The sequence below is a fragment of the Chelonia mydas genome, chromosome 3, assembly GCF_015237465.2.
Source record: "Chelonia mydas isolate rCheMyd1 chromosome 3, rCheMyd1.pri.v2, whole genome shotgun sequence".
Classification (NCBI taxonomy): domain Eukaryota; kingdom Metazoa; phylum Chordata; order Testudines; family Cheloniidae; genus Chelonia; species Chelonia mydas.
In genome coordinates this window covers 876,114-897,289 of record NC_057851.1, presented here as the reverse complement: position 1 = coordinate 897,289, position 21,176 = coordinate 876,114, and the positions used below count along the sequence as shown (strand labels likewise).

General features: G+C 64.1%; 2 protein-coding genes across 6 annotated transcripts in view; one reads left to right on the top strand and one right to left on the bottom strand.

Moving 5' to 3' along the window:
- SLC30A3 (solute carrier family 30 member 3) overlaps positions 1-21,176 on the top strand; it is a 44,130-nt gene that overhangs the window by 14,923 nt on the left and 8,031 nt on the right. Inside the window, exons 6-8 of one of the 2 annotated variants that reach the window (XR_006289272.1) lie at positions 4,055-4,160; positions 12,975-13,109; positions 13,516-16,309. Coding sequence is in view for 1 of the 2 variants with exons in the window: in XM_043541942.1 (XP_043397877.1) it covers positions 4,055-4,160; positions 12,975-13,109; positions 13,516-13,661 (387 nt within the window). In the remaining variant the exon portion in view is untranslated. Of the gene's footprint in view, positions 1-4,054; positions 4,161-12,974; positions 13,110-13,515; positions 17,547-21,176 lie in introns of those variants that run through there. The other variant, XM_043541942.1, reaches the window with a different exon arrangement.
- Positions 19,142-21,176, bottom strand: part of GTF3C2 (general transcription factor IIIC subunit 2) — a 29,573-nt gene continuing 27,538 nt past the window's right edge. For 2 of the 4 annotated variants that reach the window (XR_006289271.1, XR_006289270.1), the window contains exons 17-19: positions 20,686-20,788; positions 19,506-20,041; positions 19,142-19,451 (exon numbers count right to left, since the gene is read on the bottom strand). Coding sequence is in view for 2 of the 4 variants with exons in the window: in XM_037893605.2 (XP_037749533.1) it covers positions 19,835-20,041; positions 20,686-20,793 (315 nt within the window). In the remaining 2 variants the exon portion in view is untranslated. The other 2 variants (XM_037893605.2, XM_043541932.1) reach the window with 2 other exon arrangements.

Here is a 21,176-nt window from a genome sequence, read left to right as displayed (position 1 = left end):
CTCGTGCCCCCGCTAACCACGTCCCTCCCTCCACTGCCTCGTGCCCCCGCTAACCACGTCCCTCCCTCCACTGCCTCGCGCCCCCGCTAACCGTGTCCCTCCCTCCACTGCCTTCCCTCTCCTGCCCCCGCTAACCACGTCCCTCCCTCCGCTGCCTCGCTCCCCCGCTAACCGTGTCCCTCCCTCCACTGCCTTCCCTCTCCTGCCCCCATAACCACGTCCCTCCCTCCACTGCCTCGCGCCCCCGCTCACCGCGTCCCTCCCTCCACTGCCTCGCGCCCCCGCTAATCGCGTCCCTCCCTCCACTGCCTCGCGCCCCCGCTCACCGCGTCCCTCCCTCCGCTGCCTTCCCTCTCCTGCCCCCATAACCACGTCCCTCCCTCCGCTGCCTCGCGCCCCCGCTAACTGTGTCCCTCCCTCCGCTGCCTCACGGCCCCGCTAACCACGTCCCTCCCTCCGCTGCCTCGCGCCCCCGCTAACCGCGTCCCTCCCTCCACTGCCTCGCGCCCCCGCTCACCGCGTCCCTCCCTCTGCTGCCTTCCCTATCCTGCCCCCATAACCACGTCCCTCCCTCCGTTGCCTCGCGCCCCCGCTAACTGTGTCCCTCCCTCCGCTGCCTCGCGCCCCCGCTAACCACGTCCCTCCCTCCGCTGCCTCGCGCCCCCGCTAACCACGTCCCTCCCTCCCTGCACCATCTCCCGTCCCCGCTAACCGCGTCCCTCCCTTCACTGCCTTCCCTCTCCTGCCCCCGTAACCGTGTCCCTCCCTCCGCTGCCTCGCGCCCCCGCTAACCACGTCCCTCCCTCCGCTGCCTCGCGCCCCCGCTAACCACGTCCCTCCCTCCGCTGCCTCGCGCCCCCGCTAACCACGTCCCTCCCTCCGCTGCCTCGCGCCCCCGCTAACCACGTCCCTCCCTCCGCTGCCTCGCGCCCCCCGCTAACCACGTCCCTCCCTCCGCTGCCTCGCGCCCCCGCTAACCACGTCCCTCCCTCCGCTGCCTCGCGCCCCCGCTAACCACGTCCCTCCCTCCGCTGCCTCGCGCCCCCCGCTAACCACGTCCCTCCCTCCGCTGCCTCGCGCCCCCGCTAACCGCGTCCCTCCCTCCGCTACCTCGCGCCCCCGCTAACCACGTCCCTCCCTCCACTGCCTCGCGCCCCCGCTAACCACGTCCCTCCCTCCACTGCCTCGCGCCCCCGCTAACCACGTCCCTCCCTCCACTGCCTCGCGCCCCCGCTCACCGCGTCCCTCCCTCCGCTGCCTTCCCTCTCCTGCCCCCATAACCACGTCCCTCCCTCCGCTGCCTCACGGCCCCGCTAACCACGTCCCTCCCTCCACTGCCTCGCGCCCCCGCTCACCGCGTCCCTCCCTCCGCTGCCTTCCCTATCCTGCCCCCATAACCACGTCCCTCCCTCCGCTGCCTCGCGCCCCCGCTAACTGTGTCCCTCCCTCCGCTGCCTTCCCTATCCTGCCCCCATAACCACGTCCCTCCCTCCGCTGCCTCGCGCCCCCGCTAACCACGTCCCTCCCTCCGCTGCCTCGCGCCCCCGCTAACCACGTCCCTCCCTCGCACCCCGGCTAGCACCCCGCTAACCACGTCCCTCCCTCCCTGCACCATCTCCCGTCCCCGCTAACCGCGTCCCTCCCTTCACTGCCTTCCCTCTCCTGCCCCCGTAACCGTGTCCCTCCCTCCGCTGCCTCGCGCCCCCGCTAACCACGTCCCTCCCTCCGCTGCCTCGCGCCCCCGCTAACCACGTCCCTCCCTCCGCTGCCTCGCGCCCCCGCTCACCGCGTCCCTCCCTCCGCTGCCTCGCGCCCCCGCTAACCGCGTCCCTCCCTCCGCTGCCTCGCGCCCCCCGCTAACCGCGTCCCTCCCTCCGCTGCCTCGCGCCCCCGCTAACCGCGTCCCTCCCTCCGCTGCCTCGCGCCCCCGCTAACCGCGTCCCTCCCTCCGCTGCCTCGCGCCCCCGCTAACCGCGTCCCTCCCTCCGCTGCCTCGCGCCCCCGCTAACCGCGTCCCTCCCTCCGCTGCCTCGCGCCCCCGCTAACCGCGTCCCTCCCTCCGCTGCCTCGCGCCCCCGCTAACCGCGTCCCTCCCTCCGCTGCCTCGCGCCCCCGCTCACCGCGTCCCTCCCTCCGCTGCCTTCCCTATCCTGCCCCCATAACCACGTCCCTCCCTCCGCTGCCTCGCGCCCCCGCTAACCGCGTCCCTCCCTCCGCTGCCTCGCGCCCCCACTAACCGTAGCCTTCCCTCTCCTGCCCCTCTTCCCAGGTCCCTCCCTCTGTGGGGCCACCTACCCCTCCTGCGTGGGCCCACTTCGCACAGACACTTGTGTGCCCTGCTCAATGGCCCGAGGCTCTGGCCAGCCCCTGTCTCTAGCCCTGCCCTGCCCTGAGCTCCTGGAGTGGGAGCTGCTCTGTCCCAGGTGGCAGCCGGCCAGTGACCCTGCTCTGCACCTTGGAAGGATGGTGCCTCTGGCGGGACACGAAGGAGAGTGTCTCGTCAGGACAAATCGCTTAGAGAGGGCAGTCACAGCCCCAGGCTGGGGCTTCTCCACCTCTAAGGCACCGAACCAGCCAGCCAGGGAGGACTTTGGTCTCACCCCACTGGCTAACCACAAGTCTGTGACGGAGCGGGGAGTGGGGAGTTTTGACCTGGGAATGTTGCGTGGGAGGTTTACTGGGACTGTCCGCATTGGTGCTGGATGGTGCTGGGATAGCAGGGGGTGACTTCACTTGAGGGATGATACCTGAGCCTGTCACCTGAGCCCAGAAGACGGTTGGGGCCAATAAGTCACACAAGCAATTCCCTTAGACACTCAGTGTCCCAGTCTCTCCACCAGTGCCACTCGTTAAGGGGATAAATGGTGATGGAAACCAACACTCCAGTAAAAGGAAAAAGGTTCTCTCGATCCCAAAGGACCAAGCCCCAGACCCAGGTCAATATACAAGTCAGATCTTACCCACAAATCACACTGTTACCAATCCTTCAGAATCTAAAATCTAAAGGTTTATTCATAAGAGAGACGGGAGCTAGAATGGGTTCAATGGAATCAATGACACACAGTGATGGCCAAGTGCTTGGCTCAGGCTTGCAGCAGTGATGGAATAAACTGCAGGTTCAAATCCAGTCTCTGGAGAACATCCCCAGCTGGGAGGGGTCCTTCGGTCCTTGATTCAGAGCTTCAGTGTAGCCAAGTCCCTCCAGAGGCAGGAAGCAGGACTGAAGACCAGATGGAGAAGCTGCAGCAGGTTTTTATAGTCTCTTGCCGTGTGGTCTCTTTCTGTGTCCCGAGGACAAGCTGCCCATCCCGTGGCCTGGAAACACCTCAGAGTTCGGTCCCTAGGCAGGGCCCCGCACACCTGGCTGGGTCCCCAGGCGTGTCAGCCTTCTCTCAGAGGGTCAATTGTGTCGCTGATGGTCCTTAATGGGCCGTCCAGCAGGCTAGGCAGAGCTGACGCCAACTTGTCTGGGGCGTCCCCCGGAAGCAGAGCACAAGTTTGAACTACAGACAGGACAGAGCCAATATTCGTAACTTCCACTACGAAATGGTACCCCCATCCAGACAGCACAGTCCTAACCAGCCAACCATCACCTCGTCTGAGACCCCTCATTTGACCCCCTTTATACAAGATTTGGTGCCACGACAGGACCTTGGTTGCAACAATGATCTATATGGTCCCAGTTCATGTCAATAACGTCACACACCTCCTGCCTGTCCCAGGGCTCTCTGGGGCTGGGTGCTGCCCGTGAGCTGTGGGGAGACAGGACCTGCCCAGGGGAAATAGACCGAGATCCCCACAGGCCCCCTCGCTGGGACCCTGGTGCTCAGCCCCAAGGAAGAGCCATATGCCAGCTCCCTATGCGGGGCTCTGCCCTCTGCTGCCTCGTTCCCTCGGTGCGCCCCCCCCCCCAGCTTGAGGGACAGTGGGGCTGGGCCAGGGACTCCTGGGTTCCACTCCTAGGTCTGACCCCTCACTGGGTGGGGCTGGGAGGTCGTGCGGCTCTGGGGATTCGCTGGCTGCCCAGGTGTAACCCCAACCATGCCCCTTGCAGCCCCGGTACAAGATCGCAGACCCCGTCAGCACCTTCCTCTTCTCCGTCTTCGTGCTGGGCTCCACCATCACCATCCTCAGGGACGTCTTCCGGGTCCTCATGGAAGGTGAGCTGGGAGGGGGCACAGCGGGTATGGTGCCAAGGGGGCTCAAGGGGCTGGGGGCAGAGGCTGCTGCTGCTGGGCAAGGGGAGCAGGCAGGGCCAGGGTCAGGCTGGGGGACAGGGGTCATGGGGCAGGGGAGGCTGGATGCAGAGCCAGGGGACGGGCAGTGCTGGGGAGCAGGGGCAGACCAGGGGGCAGGGGCAGTGGGGCTGGGGGACCAGGGCAGGGTTGCTTGGCAAAGGGTCTCACTGATTCTCTGTTGTGAAAACCAGAATTACTCTGAGCTACGGCAGCCACAACCCACCCCGACAGATCATCCCAAACCCCCCTCTGACTTCCCCACAACCCACCCCAACAAATCGTCCCAAACCCCCCTCTGACCTCCCCACAACCCCCCCTGACCTATCCACAACCTGCCCCTCTGCTCCCCACAACGCCCCCGACAGATCATCCCAAACCCCCCTCTGACCTCCCCACAACCCTCCCCTCTGCTCCCCAGAACCCCCCCCGACCTATCCACAACCTGCCCCTCTGCTCCCCACAACCCCCCCCGACAGATCATCCCAAACCCCCCTCTGACCTCCCCACAACCCGCCCCTCTGCTCCCCAGAACCCCCCCGACAGATCACCCCAAACCCCCCCGACAGATCATCCCAAACCCCCCTCTGACCTCCCCACAACATCCCCTCTGACCTCCCCACAACCCAACCCAACAAATCGTCCCAACCCCCCCTCTGACCTCCCCACAACCCCCTCTGACCTATCCACAACCTGCCCCTCTGCTCCCCACAACCCCCCCGACAGATCATCCCAAACCCCCCTCTGACCTCCCCACAACCCGCCCCTCTGCTCCCCAGAACCCCCCCGACAGATCACCCCAAACCCCCCCGACAGATCATCCCAAACCCCCCTCTGACCTCCCCACAACATCCCCTCTGACCTCCCCACAACCCAACCCAACAAATCGTCCCAACCCCCCCTCTGACCTCCCCACAACCCCCTCTGACCTATCCACAACCTGCCCCTCTGCTCCCCACAACCCCCCCGACAGATCATCCCAAACCCCCCTCTGACCTCCCCACAACCTGCCCCTCTGCTCCCCACAACCCCCCCGACAGATCATCCCAAACCCCCCTCTGACCTCCCCACAACCCGACCCTCTGCTCCCCAGAACCCCCCCGACAGATCACCCCAAACCCCCCGACAGATCATCCCAAACCCCCCTCTGACCTCCCCACAACATCCCCTCTGACCTCCCCACAACCCAACCCAACAAATCGTCCCAACCCCCCCTCTGACCTCCCCACAACCCCCTCTGACCTATCCACAACCTGCCCCTCTGCTCCCCACAACCCCCCCGACAGATCATCCCAAACCCCCCTCTGACCTCCCCACAACCTGCCCCTCTGCTCCCCAGAACCCCCCCGACAGATCACCCCAAACCCCCCCCGACAGATCATCCCAAACCCCCCTCTGACCTCCCCACAACATCCCCTCTGACCTCCCCACAACCCAACCCAACAAATCGTCCCAACCCCCCCTCTGACCTCCCCACAACCCCCTCTGACCTATCCACAACCTGCCCCTCTGCTCCCCACAACCCCCCGACAGATCACCCCAATGCCCCAACCTCCTCACAAGCCGCCCCTCTGCTCCCCACAACACCCCCGACAGATCGTCCCAAGCCATCACCCCTCTGAGTCCCTGCTGGGTGGCAAAGCAAAGTATGAGAGAAATTGAGGCACATGTAGCATTTATAAAAAATAGTACAGAAAATTCCCCCTTTGTACAAATATCTCTTTCCCCGTCACGACTGAACTGAGCAGGGTCCCTTTAACCAACATCCTGGGGAAGTTTGAACCCACTAATTTGTTGGGGAAGAGTCAACATGGTTTTTGTAAAGGAAATCCTGCCTCACCAATCCGCTAGAATTCTGTGAGGGGGGAAACAAGCATGTGGCCAAGGGGGATCCAGTGGACATAGTGCGCTTAGATTTCCGGAAAGCCGTTGACAAGGTCCCTTGCCACAGGCTCGTAAGCTGTCATGGGATAAGAGGGAAGGTCCTCTCATGGGTCAGTAACTGGTTAAAAGATCAGAAACAAAGGGTAGGAATAAATGGTCAGTTTTCAGAATGGAGAGAGGTAAATAGTGGGGTCCCCCAGGGGTCTGCACAGGGCCCAGTCCTATTCTACATATTCATAAATGATCTGGAAAAAGGGGTAAACAGTGAGGTGGCCAAATTTGCAGATGATACAAAACTACCCAAGATAGTTCACTCTTTGTAGTCTGCTTTGGAGTTACAAAGGGATCTCACTAAACTGGGCGACTGGGCAACAAAATGGCAGATGAAATTCACTGTTTATAAATGCAAAGTAATGCACAGTGGAAAACATCATCCCAACTCTACATATTAAATAATGGGGTCTAAATTAGCGGTTACCACTCAAGAAAGAGATCTTGGCGTCATCGTGGATAGTTCTCTGAAGACGCCCACGCAGCGTGCAGCGGCCGTCAAAAAGCAAACGGGATGTTAGGAATCATCAGAGAATAAGATGGAGAATTTCAGTCCGAGGACCGGTCTGGGCGCCAGCTACGAGTTTGTCAGTTCTTGGCTATGCCCGCAGTTGTGGCACCGGGGGCATCGGCCTCCAGCAGCTTTACCCTTCGCTTGGTCCTCTCTCACCCCTGGGCAGGACAAACCCGTCCGGCCCTCGCCCTGCCCAGGGCTCCCCACGCTCAGCCGGGCTCTCAGCCATCACAAGACACAGCTCTGCCTCTGGCCCCCAAGCAAGGGCAGGCCAGGCTGGTGTAACGCCAGTGGACCCCGGTTGTTGGTGGGTGGGATCGAACCGGGGACCTCTGGCGCTTAGGGCATGAGCCTCCACCGCATGAGCTAAGAGCCACCTGGCGCTCAGCTAAGGCGGTGGGTCAGACTCCTTTTCTCTCTCTCTAAGTGGTCTCGGGCCACTCGAGGAGGCAGAACCCCACACCCAGGAAGTGGGTGGGTTACACTGGCTCCCTCGGGCACAGCAGCCAGCTGAGGTTACACCCGAGACCATGGAACTCACAGCTCCCCTGTGGGTCTGGGGGTGAGTGGGACAAAGTGGGAATTTTCTGTAATATGTTTATGAAGACTGTGTGTGCCTCAGTTTCCCATGTGCACGGCACTGTTCCTCAGCGGGTGGGAAGGTCTGGGGGCTCTGGGGCAGGTGAAGACATAGGCGTGGATGGCGCCTGGCAGCCTGGGCCCTTAGGACCGTTAGGTCCCATCTCCATGTAGCTCTTGAGAAGAGAAGGGCAGATCCAATGGCTGGGACGTGGACACCTGGCAACCAACCACCATGGATGGTCCCACCGCTCCGCAGGGGGCCAAGCCGCACCCCCCAGCTCGGGAACGAAGGCCTGGGGCGGTGGGGGGGATAAGAGCTGGGGCCTGGAAGGAGTTGGGCTCTCACCTGGAGTCTGACCAAGGAGGTTGGATGGAGAGACAGACAGAGCGCGAACCATGGGGGTCACTGCAGCTGGGCTGGGCTGTAACCGTCCGTTCTCTGGGCCACGCGAGGGGCTGCCTGGGCCGTGTGCCAAGAGACTAATAAACCCGCCTGGTTTCACAGCGCTGGGGGAGTGGCCCTGCAGACCCTGGGTGAGGGGCACTGATCCCTGAGGAGAGGACACGTCTCCCCCAGGGTCTGTCCCAGACTCGCTGCCCAGGGCTCCCGGGGTGGGGCAGGGGGCTGCAGGCCCAGGGGCCCAGTCTCAGGAGGCGGCGAGACCACGTGGCTCACCCTGGGGGAAGAGCGAGACCCCGGGGGTCTGGGTCACTGAAGGGCTCCTCCCAGAGACTGTTCAAGAACCCCAGCCCTATGGATCTGGGTGGGGCTGTTCCTCTGCCCCTCAGGCCCAGGGGCTGGTTACAGACAGGAAGGTGCCCTGAGCCTAGCAGCCCTTCCTTTGCGTCACAAGCCGGGGGAAGGACTCTCCCGCTCCCTGCCAGACAGCTACCTGCGTGTGCCTTGGCACCTCCACGCCCAGCCTTCTGGCTCGGGGGTTCAACCCCTGGGCTGGGGCAGGAACCGGGCTGGAGTTTTGTCCTCAGGTGACCCAGGCATTCCCCACAAGGACGTCAGAGCTGGTGACCTGGAGAACCCCGACTACCAGCCCCCCGCCCTGCCTGTGTCTGCCCAGGGCTCTGAGCCATAGGCGGGGCGAATGGCTCCCCACCTGGGCCCGTCGCCCTGCTCACAGCCCTGCAGCGTTCGATGGGGTGGCACCACACAGGGTGTGACAAGGGGCCTCTGCCCCAGAATCTCCCCGCCCCAGGAGGGTCTCCCCATTGGCCACCTCCCTCCGCTCCCCTGGGGGTCCGATGAGTCCGAGCCCCGGAGAGTCCAACGCGACACGTGCCTGGGGCCTGGAGTGGGAGCCCGTCTGCCCCCCCATGCCCCCGAGGACCTGGCTGGGTGGCTGCTTCCCTCCGACGGGTCAGTTGGGCCTGGAACCGGCTTCTCGGACTGACCGTCCTCCAGCCGTGCAACCAGCTGCCCCTTATTGAGCTGCCGCACACGTAACGTCTCTCCCTGCCCCTGCACAGGCTTGCGACGTCCCTCTCAGGGAGGTGCTTACGCGCCATTCTCTTGTTTCCTTTGACTACACTTGTTTTCCTGCCGCACATCACTTACAGCACAACACTACTGGTGCACTCAGCATCCCACCGCACCCACCACCTGTCAGGGATTGTCAAGGTTCCTTCCCCACTCTGAACTCTAGGGTACAGATGTGGGGACCTGCATGAAAGACCCCCTAAGCTTATTCTGACCAGCTTAGGTTAAACGCTGCCACCACCAAAGTGTTACACAAAGAACAGGGGAAGTGCCCACTTGGAAATGTCTCCCCCGAAAAAATATCCCCCCAAGCCCTACACACCCTTTCCTGGGGAAGGCTTGATAAAAACCCTCACCAATTTGCATAGGTGAACACAGACCCAAACCCTTGGATCTTAAGAACAATGAAAAATCAATCAGGTTCTTAGAAGAAGAAGAATTTTAATTAAAGAAAAGGTAAAAGAATCACCTCTGTAAAATCAGGATGGTAAATACCTTACAGGGTAATCAGATTCAAAACACAGAGAATCCCTCTAGGCAAAACCTTACGTTACAAAAAGACACAAAAACAGGATTATACATTCCATCCAGCACAACTTATTTTATCAGCCATTTAAACAAAACAGAATCTAACGCATATCTAACTAGATTGCTTACTAACTCTTTACAGGAGTTCTGACCTGCATTCCTGCTCTGGTCCCGGCAAAAGCATCACACAGACAGAGAGAACCCTTTGTTCCCCCCCTGCCCCCGCCAGCTTTGAAAGTACCTTGTCTCCACATTGGTCATTTTGGTCAGGTGCCAGAGAGGTTATCCTAGCTTCTTAACCCTTTACAGGTGAAAGGGTTTTGCCTCTGGCCAGGTAGGATTTAAAGGTGTTTACCCTTCCCTTTATACTCATGACAGGGATGCACAAGGCTGGGCTATGCCCCAGCCCGGGAACAGTCTCTGGGAGGAGCCCTTCAGTGACCCAGATCCCCCGGGGTCTCACTCCTCCCCCAGGGTGAACCACGTGGTCTCACCGCCTCCTGAGACTGGGCCCCTGGGCCTGCAGCCCCCTACCCCACCCTGGGAGCCCTGGGCAGCGAGTCTGGGACAGACCCTCAGGGCTCAGTGCCCTTCGCCAGCATCTGCAGTGACACTCTCAAAGGGCAGGCGGACAGGCGGGTTTATTAGCCACCTGGCACACGTCAGCAGACGCCCGTGGTGTAGCCAGAGAGCTGAATGTTAAAGCGAGGCCAGTCTGGGCAGCCCAGCGCCCAGCCCCGCTGTCACGGACCCCACGTTCGGGCCCGGTCCCTGACTGCCTTCCTCAGTCAGTTCCCAGATGAGAGCCCTTAGCTTCCTGCAGAACCCCCCGGGGCCCCCTCCCACCTCTCTGCCCAGCCCCTGGCTGAGCCTTGAGCCAGGAGGTGCTGGAGCTGGCGATGGGTCTCTGGGCCCCTCGATCAGCCAGCGCTGGGCTGACGCTGTTCATTCCACCCAGCAGAGAGGTGACGCCCACCTCGGGCTCTTAGCCTGCCCTGCGAGCCACCCGCACCCTGCCCCACCCTGGGGAACAATGCAACGTTCCGGGGAAACTGAGGCACACCTAGGCGTCATAAAAAGAGCACCGAAAACTCACCCTTGTCACGGGTGGGTTTCTAGTCGCCTGCCCTAGCCTGGGGCGGCTTTAGGGCAGGACCAAGAAGCAAAGGTTAGGACACAAGCCAGGCTGCTGTGGCATGGGCGTGGGTCTGGCACGCCCAGCTGAGCCCTGTGTCGCTCAAAGGCAGTGCTTGTCCCAGCCGCTGGTCACCTCTCGGGCTCCCCTAGCAATTCCCCCCCGCCCCTCGAGAGCTGTCCCCCAGCATCATCCCAACCCATCCCAGCACCACCCCGACAACCCACCTCCCCCAGCATCACCCCGACAGCCCCCCAGCAATCACCCCAACAACCCTCGTCCCCCAGCATCACCCCAACATCCTGCCAGCATCACCCCCACCTCCAGCACCACCCCGACAACCCACCTCCCCCAGCATCACCCCGACAGCCCCCCAGCAATCACCCCAACAACCCTCGTCCCCCAGCATCACCCCGACAGCCCCCCAGCATCATCCCAACATCCTGCCAGCATCACCCCCACCTCCAGCACCACCCCGACAACCCACCTCCCCCAGCATCACCCCGACAGCCCCCCAGCAATCACCCCAACAACCCTCGTCCCCCAGCATCACCCCAACAGCCCCCCAGCATCATCCCAACATCCTGCCAGCATCACCCCCACCTCCAGCACCACCCCGACAACCCACCTCCCCCAGCATCACCCCGACAGCCCCCCAGCAATCACCCCAACAACGCTCGTCCCCCAGCATCACCCCGACAGCCCCCCAGCATCATCCCAACATCCTGCCAGCATCACCCCCATCTCCAGCACCACCCCGACAACCCACCTCACCCAGCATCACCCCGACAGCCCCCCAGCAATCACCCCCAACCGCGGCAATCACCCTGACAGCCCCCCAGCAATCACCCCCACCCCAGCAATCACCCCCACAGCCCCCCAGCAATCACCCTGACATCCTGCCCCCGCAGCAATCAACCCACCATCCTGCCAGCAACCAGTCCCCCCCCCAGCAATCACCCCTTGCCCCCACCAAGCACCCCCAATACCCCTCTAGTGCCACACCCCCAGCAGCCTGTCAGCCTGTCACCAAGCCTCAGGAGTGAAGCGACCCCCAGCTTGGCACAGGCTGTTGCAGGCTCCCATGGGTGCTCCATGTCCCCGCCTGAGCCCCTGGGCGCCAGCGCTCCTGGGGCATGCATTGAGCTCTGTCCAGCAAGTCCAGCTGAGATAGACTCCTACTCAGAGATTTGCCCACATCTCAGGGACTCATACACCCCGGCTAGGCTTTGCAGTGACACCAGGCAGTGTTTTCCAAACAGAGCAGGGTTTATTAGTCACCTGGACACAGCATCAAGAAGTCCAGAAGTTAGCACAGAGAAACAAAGATTAAGCCATAGTCCAGTTGGCCAAGCCAGTGCAATCAGCCAGCCAAGCTGCTATGGACTCCATTTCAGGCTCTCTCGCTCTCTCCTTTCTCAGTCCCAGGTGAGAGGTTGGGGGTCTATGTGGAGGGTAGCACTTAACCCTGACACCTTTCCCTTTGTTCTTGAGCTGGGGTGTTGGCTTGGCTTCCCTGCCGAGAGCTGGGCGTGGGAAACCTCCTTCCTCTGGAGCTTTGCTGGGTGGGAATGTTCTGGGCAGTGTCATCGACATGGGTCGGGTCCAGCCAGCCCTTAATGACCCCCAGCCCGCCCCCCAATACCACGGCACAGCTCCTGCTCCGCCCCACCCCCCAGTGCTGGCAACCCTGCTGCAGCCACTGGGCAGCAATGCAAAGTGCAGAGGGAAACTGAGGCACACATAGGGTTCATACACGTCCCACCAGCATGGGGAGAAAAGCCTGGTTGCTATGGGGCTTTCTAAACTGGGGGTTGGGCCAGGGTGTGGCAAAATCCAGTGGCCGGAAACTGATGCCAGCCAGTCCATTGGCCAGCGGGCCCATGTGTAAACCCCAGGGCAGTGACCCACGGGCCCAAACAGCCCAGGGCACCAGTGACTGAGGCGGCTCCTGGCTGCCTTCCAGGCCGACACGTTAGCCCAACGCAGGTTCCCGGGCTCAGGGCGCGGTCGCGGACGAGGGGCTCTGCTGGTGGGAGCCAGGGGGCCAATGGGCCCGTCTGGCCTGAGTTCTGAGGACCTGGCCACCGCCAGGCTGGGGAATGGGAGGACGTGGGCAGCCTGGCCCTGGAATGCTCCTGCCAGTGCCGGGGGGCACATGCCTCACCCTAGCTCTGGCGGGGGGCAGCCCCTAGGTCCTGGCCGCCCAGTGATCCCTGAGCCCAGCACACGCCACCTCATGCACATAGCGCTCTCCGGCCCATTCCAGCTGCGCGTGATGCCCCCGCTCTGGGCGCATCTCCTGCCCCCACGCCTGCCAGCGCCATGGGGCCACCCCAGGACAGCCTGGCCCCCCACAGCCTGCTCCAGCTCCGCTTTGGCTTCCCCTCTGCCCACCCCGACCCCCAGGGCTGTGAGCAGCACCTCCAGAGAGCCCTGGGGTGCCCCTGTGCCAGGGCTGGAGCCCTGCCAGGCTGGGGGAGCTGCCTGCCTGAGCCCCCAGGAGCTGGGCTGCCCCCGGTGCCAGGCCTCACCCTCCCTGCTTGGCCCCAGGGGCGCCGCGGGGCGTCGAGTTCACCGCGGTGAAGGACGTGCTACTGGCCGTGAAGGACGTGAAGGACGCCCACAACCTGCACCTCTGGGCCCTGACCCTCAGCCACCATGTGGTGTCTGTGCACGTGGCAGTCGGTGAGTGCCCCCCCCACCCAACCCCTCCCACCAGAGTGGCTGGGCGCCAGCTGTGGGGCACCCCCCCCACCAGACTGGGGTCCCTGCCCCCCACTGCCACCAGGGATGGGGTCCTTGCATGTTCCACCCTGGCATGTGCTCCTTGCAGGTCCTGCCCCCCCCCGTACATGGTCCCTGCATGCCTCGCCCCCGATATGTGATCCCTGCAGGCCCCGCCCCCCCAGTACCTGGTTCCTGCAGGCCCCGCCCCCTGGTCCCTGCAGGCCCCGCCCCCCGATAGGTGGTCCCTGCAGGCCCCGCCCCCCAATAGGTGATCTCTGCAGGCCCCGCCCCCCAGTACCTGGTCCCTGCAGGCCCCGCCCCCAGGAGATGCTCACTCGGGGCTGGGCTGCCCCTTTGCCTGCAGATGCCGGCGCGGACATGGAGGACGTGCTGCAGGAAGCCACCGCCCAGCTGCAGAGGACCTTTGGCTTCGTCTCGTGCACGGTGCAGGTGGAGAGGTACCTGGAGGACATGGCCACCTGCCGCCAGTGCCAGGACCCCCGGGACTGAGCACCGGGCCCGCGGCACCTGGCACCAGCGATGGAGACGCCCCAGCCCCCAGCCTCCGCTCTGCCCAGCCAGCGGGCTGTGGGGCTGCCCCACCAGGCCCTGGTCTTGGCTCTCTTTCTACTGCCAATGGGGCGCAAGGGCCAAGGTACCTTGTGCCAGGAGCCCCCCCCACACTGCCCCAGGGGCTGCGCCCCACGGGGGGGAGAGAGCCATGGGACTGCTGGAGCTGCCCTGCCCCCACTGCTGGGGCAGAGGGGCCATGCTGGGACCGTTCTCCCCCTCTGCCTCTGCTGAGCTCTCGGGAAAGGGGGAGCCGTCGCCCCAGCGCCCCTTCAGGCAGCCTGTCTTTGCGCAGTGGGGTGCGATGCAGAGCGCCCCCTGCAGGGTGAGAGTGTCACACTCCCTGCCCCCTGGCCCAGGACTGGGGCGGCTCTGCTCTGGGGCTGCTCCCGCAGCTGCTGCTACATTGAATCGCCCTACATTGCAGGGGCCCTGCGCCCCCGGTCACCGCCAGATGCCCGTTGTTCTCTCCTGCTCCTTACAGAGCAACGGCCACACTGGGCCAGACCAAAGGTCCCTCTAGCCCAATGTCCTGTCTCCAGCCAGGGCCAGGGCCCCAGAGGGAGTGAACAGACCGGGCAATCACCCAGTGATCCCTCCCGTCGCCCATTCCCAGCTCCTGGTAAACAGCAGCCTCAGCCCTGCCCATCCCGGCCCACTGATGGACCTGTCCTCCATGGACATATCTAGCTCTTTTTGAACCCTGTTCTAGTCTTGGCCTTCACAACATCCCCTGGCAAGGAGTTCCACAGGTTGACTGTGCGTTGTGTGAAGAAATACTTCCTTCTGTTTGTTTAAACCTGCTGCCTAGTAATTAATTGGGCGACCGCTAGTTCTTGGGTTATGAGGAGTAAATGGCATGTCCTTATCTACTTTCTCCCCACCGGTCAGAATTTCATAGACCTCGATCATCTCCCCCCTTTGTCGTCTCTTTTCCAAGCAGAAGAGTCCCAGTCTGTTTAATCTCCCCTCGTACGGAGCTGTTCCAGACCCCTCACCATTTGTGTTGCCCTTTTCTGAACCGTTTCCAAGGCCAGTCTAGCTTTTCTGGGATGGGGCACCCAAGACTTGTCCCAAGGCAGCATCAGGCCACTAGTTACTACAGCTGACTCTGCCGCAGGGCCCCTCAGCTGTGTGGGGAGTTAGGGAGCTGGACGGCCCCATCCCGCCCGCTGCAGCCCAGCCGTGCCTTGCTGGGGGCGGCTCCTGGGCTCAGGGCGAGCTTTGAAAGATCTCCAGCCCTCTAAGCAGCAGGGGCCTGGTCCCGGGGGCGGGTGGGGGGTGGCCGCCTGGCTCACAGTCCCCTGGGGCAGGCCTGCAGTGTCTGTCGTGCTCCCTGCCGCACCCAGCTGACTGCAGGGTGGGAGGCTACCAGGACCCCCAGAGAGGGGTATTTGCCCCCACCCAGGCTCTCTGCGTGGAACCCCTCCCTGGCAGCCCCCTGCCAGCAGCAGTGATGGGGTGGGGCCGCAGCACCAGGCTAGGGCAGAGGGGCTGTCCTGTGCCCCCCACCCCCACCCCGCAGTCCCTACCCGGGGGCCTCTCCCAGCCAGGGCAAATGCAGCTCCTGGCTTTGCCCCACTCACGGCCAGGCCTGGCCCCCTCCCCTTGCCTGATCCATGGCCCCGTGTCTGCCTGCCCTCCGCCAAACCCCGACTGAGTCGCTGGTGAGGCCGGAAGCCCTGGGTCATGCAGCATGACCAGGGGGCTGGATTCCCACAGAGCCCCTCACTGAAAGCCCCCTGTGCTGCCAGAACCGGGCCGGGGGACAGGAGCTGCAGCAACCGCCAGCCCCCTTGAGCTCTGTGGGGAGCAGGACAGATCCACGCAGAAGTTTCCTTACACCTTACGGGGCTGCAGAGAATGGGGCGTGACCCAAGAGGGGGTGTGGCCCCCATGCTGGTGGGGAGGGGAAGTGGAGAAGGAAGCTGGATTCCTGCTGGCGGTGCCCTGGCCAGGGAAGCAGCTGGGCAGGCAAAGCCCAGCCCCCCGCATCCCGCCTGCTGCAGGCTGAGCCACGGCCAGGAGTGAGGCCTTGTGCGGGCCCCGCTCGTGCCCCTTTGGCCCAGGGCGCTCTCGTTCCGTCCCAAGCAGGCGGCAGAGCTGCGGGACTGGCGCCTGGCCAACACCATGGCAGCAGCCCAACGCTGCTGGGGACCATCAGGAGAGGGCTGGAGAAGACAGAAAATATCATGATGCCTCTGGATAAATCCATGGGACGCCCGCACTGGGAGCCCTGCGTGCGGCTCTGGTGGCCCAGCTCGAGAGGGACAGACTGTGTTACAACCGAGACCAGCACAGAGACGGGCCACGGCAACGGTGAGGGGCATGGAGCAGGCTGGGTCTGAGGAGAGATTAAGACTGGGACCGTTCAGCGTGGAAAAGAGACGACGAAGGGGGAGACGATAGAGGTCATTAAAACCACGACAGGCGTGGGGAAAGCAGAAAAGGACGTGTGATTGACTCCTCATAACCCAAGAACTAGGGGTCGCCCAACGACATTACTAGGCAGCGGGTTGAAAACAAACACAAGGCAGTATTTCTTCACACAACGCACAGCCAACCTGTGGAACTCCTTGCCAGGGGATGTTGTGAATGGGTTCAAAAGGAATTAGATACGCTCCTGGAGGACAGATCCATCAGCCAAGAGGGTCAGGGTCACTACGCCATGCTTGGGGCGTCCCTAGACCTGTTTGCCAGGAGCTGGGAATGGGCGACGGGATGGATCACTGGGCGATTCCCTGTTCTGTTCGTTCCCTCTGGGGCACCTGGCCCTGGCCACTGTCGGCAGACGGGATACGGGGCCAGATGGACCTTTGCTCTGACCCAGAGCCGTTCTTACGTTCTAACATGAGCTGCCAGTGCACTGCTGTGGCCAAAAGAGCTAATGTGACCCTGGGGTGCACAAGTAGAGGAATTTCGAGTAGAAGTTGTGGTTACTTTCTCTTTGTGTCTGGCATCGGTGCGACCACTGCTGGGATCCCTCGTCCAGGTCTGGTGCCCACAGTTCAGGAAGGAGGTTGATCAACTGGAGAGGGGTCAGAGAAGACCCAGGAGAATGATTAAAGGATTAGAAAATCTGGCCGATAATGATAGACTCCAGCAAAGAGAAGGTGAAGGGATGACTTGAGCCCAGGCTGGAAGTGCTGACATGGGGAACAAATATTTAACAACCGGCTCCTAGTCTAGCCGAGGAGGTGGAATGGGGCCAGGGCTGGAAGCTGAAGTGAGACACAGACTGGAGAGAAGATGTAAACGTTGAATGGTGCGGGGGGAATTACCCATGGGAACCATTTCTCCAAGGTCTTGGTGGATTTTTTCACTCCAGAGGGGATGTTCTTCTAACAGCTCGGCCCTGGGGCAGGTCGCGGGCCCGCGAGATGCAGGGGCTCAGACAAGAGGACAATGGACCCTTCTGGCCTGCGCTGCCCTGCCCTAGGAGGGGCCAACAGGCCCAAGCCAGGAACCCCCCTCGGCTGCTGTGATGGCAGCAGTTCTGCTTCCCTGAACAAGCCAGGGAGGGGGGCTGGCTCAGGGCACCCCTGCCCCCCTGCACGCCCCTGCCCCCTGCACGCCCCCGCTTTGCTTCGCACCCCCCCCCCCCGCCAAGGTACTGCCGAGCCCCCGCCGTGCTGCCCCAGCCCATGTCACGGCTTGGTCAGTGTCGCCCCGCGGGGGGTGTTGATGTCCGTCACCCCGTGCCGTGCGTCCGTGTCTGTCTGTGGGTCTGTCTGTGCCTGTCTGGGGTGAGGAAACCGGGGTCCACACTGTAAGGCCGTGGAGACACCACCAAGGACTCCAATAAACGGTCGCCCTCAGACCAGCCCCCCATGGTCTTCGCTGCTGTTTGTGGGCTGGGCTGGCTACACGCAGCCCAGGATGGGGTGGGGGGGTAGGGGGCTCATGTGCCTAGCGGTGTGGGGCACAACCTGCCCCGTGCCAGCCAGTCGGCCCGGCTCTGTGACGGAGACCCAGGGGACCCCAGCGTTGCCCTTCGCTGGCGGACCAGGCGACTGGCCTCTCAGAGGACAAGGCAGCAAGTGGGGCCCAGCCGTGGGGCAGGGGATCTCCGCTGGGAACAGACACCGCCGGCCCAGTAGCCAACGCGAGCCGGGGCCAGACGGGCCACGACCCCCTGCCCTGGGGCCGAGCCGGAGCCTCGAGTCAGGGGCTGAAGCAAGGACAAGGGCCTCCTGCAGTGGGGCACTGACCAGACCTGGGGCACCAGGGCAGACTCCTGCCCGTCCCTGGGCCCCACCACCACCGTGTGCAAGCCAGGGGCCTCTTCCGCCATCACCCGATCGCAAGTCACACCCTGAATGTGCTGGCCACCACTGCCCCCCGCCAGCCCCACACTGCACCCCCCAGCCAGCCCCACATGGCACTCTCTCACCTGCTCCTCACCAGCCCCACATGGAGCCCCGCCCACCCCTGCCTCCTCCCTACCAGCCCCACCTGGCGCCCCTCACCTGGTCTCTACCAGCCCCACATGGCGCCCCACCCACCGTGTCCCCCGCCACCTCCCTACCAGCCCTGCCCTGTGCTCCCTGCCACCTCCCTCCCAAGCCCAAGCGGTACCCCCTGCCTGCTCCCTACCAGCCCTGCCTGGCACCCTGCCCACCCAGTGCCCCCCGCCTGCTCCTTACCAGCCCTGCCCACCCAGCGCCCTACCCGCCCAGTTCCCCCGCCACTGCTCCCTACCAGCCCCATCCAGTGCCCCCGACCCTGTGCCCCCCACCTACTCCCTACCAGCCCTGCCTGGCACCCTGCCCACCCAGTGCCCCCTGCCTGCTCCTTACCAGCCCTGCCCACCCAGCGCCCTACCCACCCAGTTCCCCCGCCACTGCTCCCTACCAGCCCCATCCAGTGCCCCCGACCCTGTGCCCCCCACCTACTCCCTACCAGCCCCATCCAGCCCCCCCATCCAATGCCCCCCCACTGCTCCCTACCAGCCCTGCCTGGCACCCTGCCCACCCAGTGCCCCCCGCCTGCTCCTTACCAGCCCTGCCCACCCAGCGCCCTACCCACCCAGTTCCCCCGCCACTGCTCCCTACCAGCCCCATCCAGTGCCCCCGACCCTGTGCCCCCCACCTACTCCCTACCAGCCCCATCCAGCCCCCCCATCCAATGCCCCCCCCACTGCTCCCTACCAGCCCTGCCTGGCACCCTGCCCACCCAGTGCCCCCCCGCCTGCTCCTTACCAGCCCTGCCCACCCAGCGCCCTACCCACCCAGTTCCCCCGCCACTGCTCCCTACCAGCCCCATCCAGTGCCCCCGACCCTGTGCCCCCCACCTGCTCCCTACCAGACCCACCCAGCCCCCCCATCCAATGCCCCCCCACTGCTCCCTACCAGCCCCCCGCAGCGCCCCACCCATCCCCCGTCCCTCCTGCCCCAGGGAGAAGGAAACCACACAGACCCTTTAAAAAACACACACTTTATGGAACAGTTAAGATCACAGCAGCTCAATGTGAGCGAGTTCTTGCTCCTGGCCTGGGTGCGAGGTGCTGCCCGTACAGCCTGGGCCCGGCCCAACAGCTGCTCTGCAGCCTCCCCACGCGGTGCCCACAGGCACCCCGCGCCCGGGTCGGCAGGAGGGGCCTGAAGCCAGACGCTGGGAGCCAGGCACACGACCAGACAGCAACAGGCACAAAACCACAACGCTACACACACAGGGCATCGCCTGGGGAGGGGCCCCTGCACAGAGCATCAGCACCCCCCTCCCCCCCAGGCTGGGTGAGGGGCCGCTGCAGAGCGTCAGCTCCCCCCCCCCCCCCGCCCCCAGTTGGGTGAGAGGCCCCTGCACAGGTCCACCCACCCCGGCTCACAAGCTGGGTCAAGCGGACAGCCGAAGGGGCTATCCACAGCGATCGCCCGGCCAGCTAGCATGCCGCCCATGGCTCTCAGCCCATCCCGCGGGGGACAGATGGGCCGGGAGCTGGCAGGCCGCATGATGCACTGAACCGGTCCCGAGCCTGAGCGGCTGGAGGGGGGACCCTGGCTGGGCTGCTCGGCATCTCCCCCCAGGCCTGGGGACCCCCGGGGAGGCGCTGCGGCATGGAGCATCCGGGCCAGGACTCCGGCCGGCCGGGCGGGCAGACGGCGGTCGGGTGGCTACTGTTCCTGCAGGAGGCCGTGCTCGGCGGGGCTGGGGCTCTCCGGCCTGTCCCTGTACATGGCGCTGAACTGGGCCCGGCACTCCTGGAGCAGCTTGTGGCCCACAGGGGAGGTGAGCCCCACCAGGCAGTGAGCCCGCACGATGCCCGACTGGCCACCCGACACCAGCCAGCCGTGAGAGTCCAGGTTGGGGCTGAAGCGAACCTGCCGGGAGAGGAGAATCAGGCGGGGCCTGCGAGGGGGCGGAGCTCATAGGGGTGGGGGCCGGGGGGCGTCACCAGCTGCCGCAGCAGCAGGTCTGAGCAGCACTCGTCTGACCAGAACATGGGTCGCAGCTCCTCCTTTGGGCTGCTCACGGGGCCTCGAGGCTGCCCCCCGCCCTATGAGACAGACAGACCTGCTGCACGGCCCTCCCCCGGGCTGCCCCCAGTGAGTGCCACTGCAGAGTGTCCTGGGCCCCTGTGCTGGGGGGGCTCAACAAGCCGAGGCTTCAGGTCTCCTGCCCCCTTCCCAGCCCCGCCCCACATGCTCTTCATCTCCACCTCAGTACTGCGGACCGGCTCTGAGAGGAGGGAGGGCAGGCAGCGGGTGGCAAGGGCTAGCCCAGCATCCTGCAATGGGCTCCTGCTGCAGCCCAGGGGGATCCTGCCCCCAAGTGCTCTGGGGTCCAGTCCCACCCCCAGCACTCCCCCCGCTGTGAGGCTGTAGGAGCCAGTGCAGGGAGAGCACATGGAGACCCTGCTGGGACTGGCATGGTGGGGTGAAGGGAGACCAGCGGGGGAGCCGGGCTTCCTCGGCATGGCGGGGGGCAGGGGCGGCCAGGTTTCCCAGCACAGGCCGGTGCTCACCTTGTGGATGGACTCCAGCTGCATGCGGTCCAGGCTCAGCTCGGCCTTCACCTCCTGCTCGTGCATCCTGCGCGTGGGCTCCCGGCTGAAGAAGTTTTGGAAGCTGCGCTGGGGGGCAGGGTACAGAGTGAGCAGGACACTGGAGCTGGGCTCCTGGGAAGGGCAAACTGGGGCCAGGGTGGGTGTCTGCCCATGGGCGCAGCCACTCCCTCAGCTCTTGGGCCCCAGCTAGCCATGAACACAGTGGCCTGACCTCTCACAGTCCACTTGGCATGAGAGACCCACAGCTTGGAGCACTGCGGGGCACCCAGCCAGCCCGCACAGCCCCAGCAGGCCCATAGGCTGGGAGGGGGTAGGGGGAAGCCCATAGGCCATGCGGCCTTGTGGGTAGTGCTCTGGACTGGCACTCAACAGAGCTGGATTCCGCTCACAACTCGGCCAGGGGCCTGCTGGCCCCAGCTTCCCCGTCTGCACAGAGAGCCCCCCACACA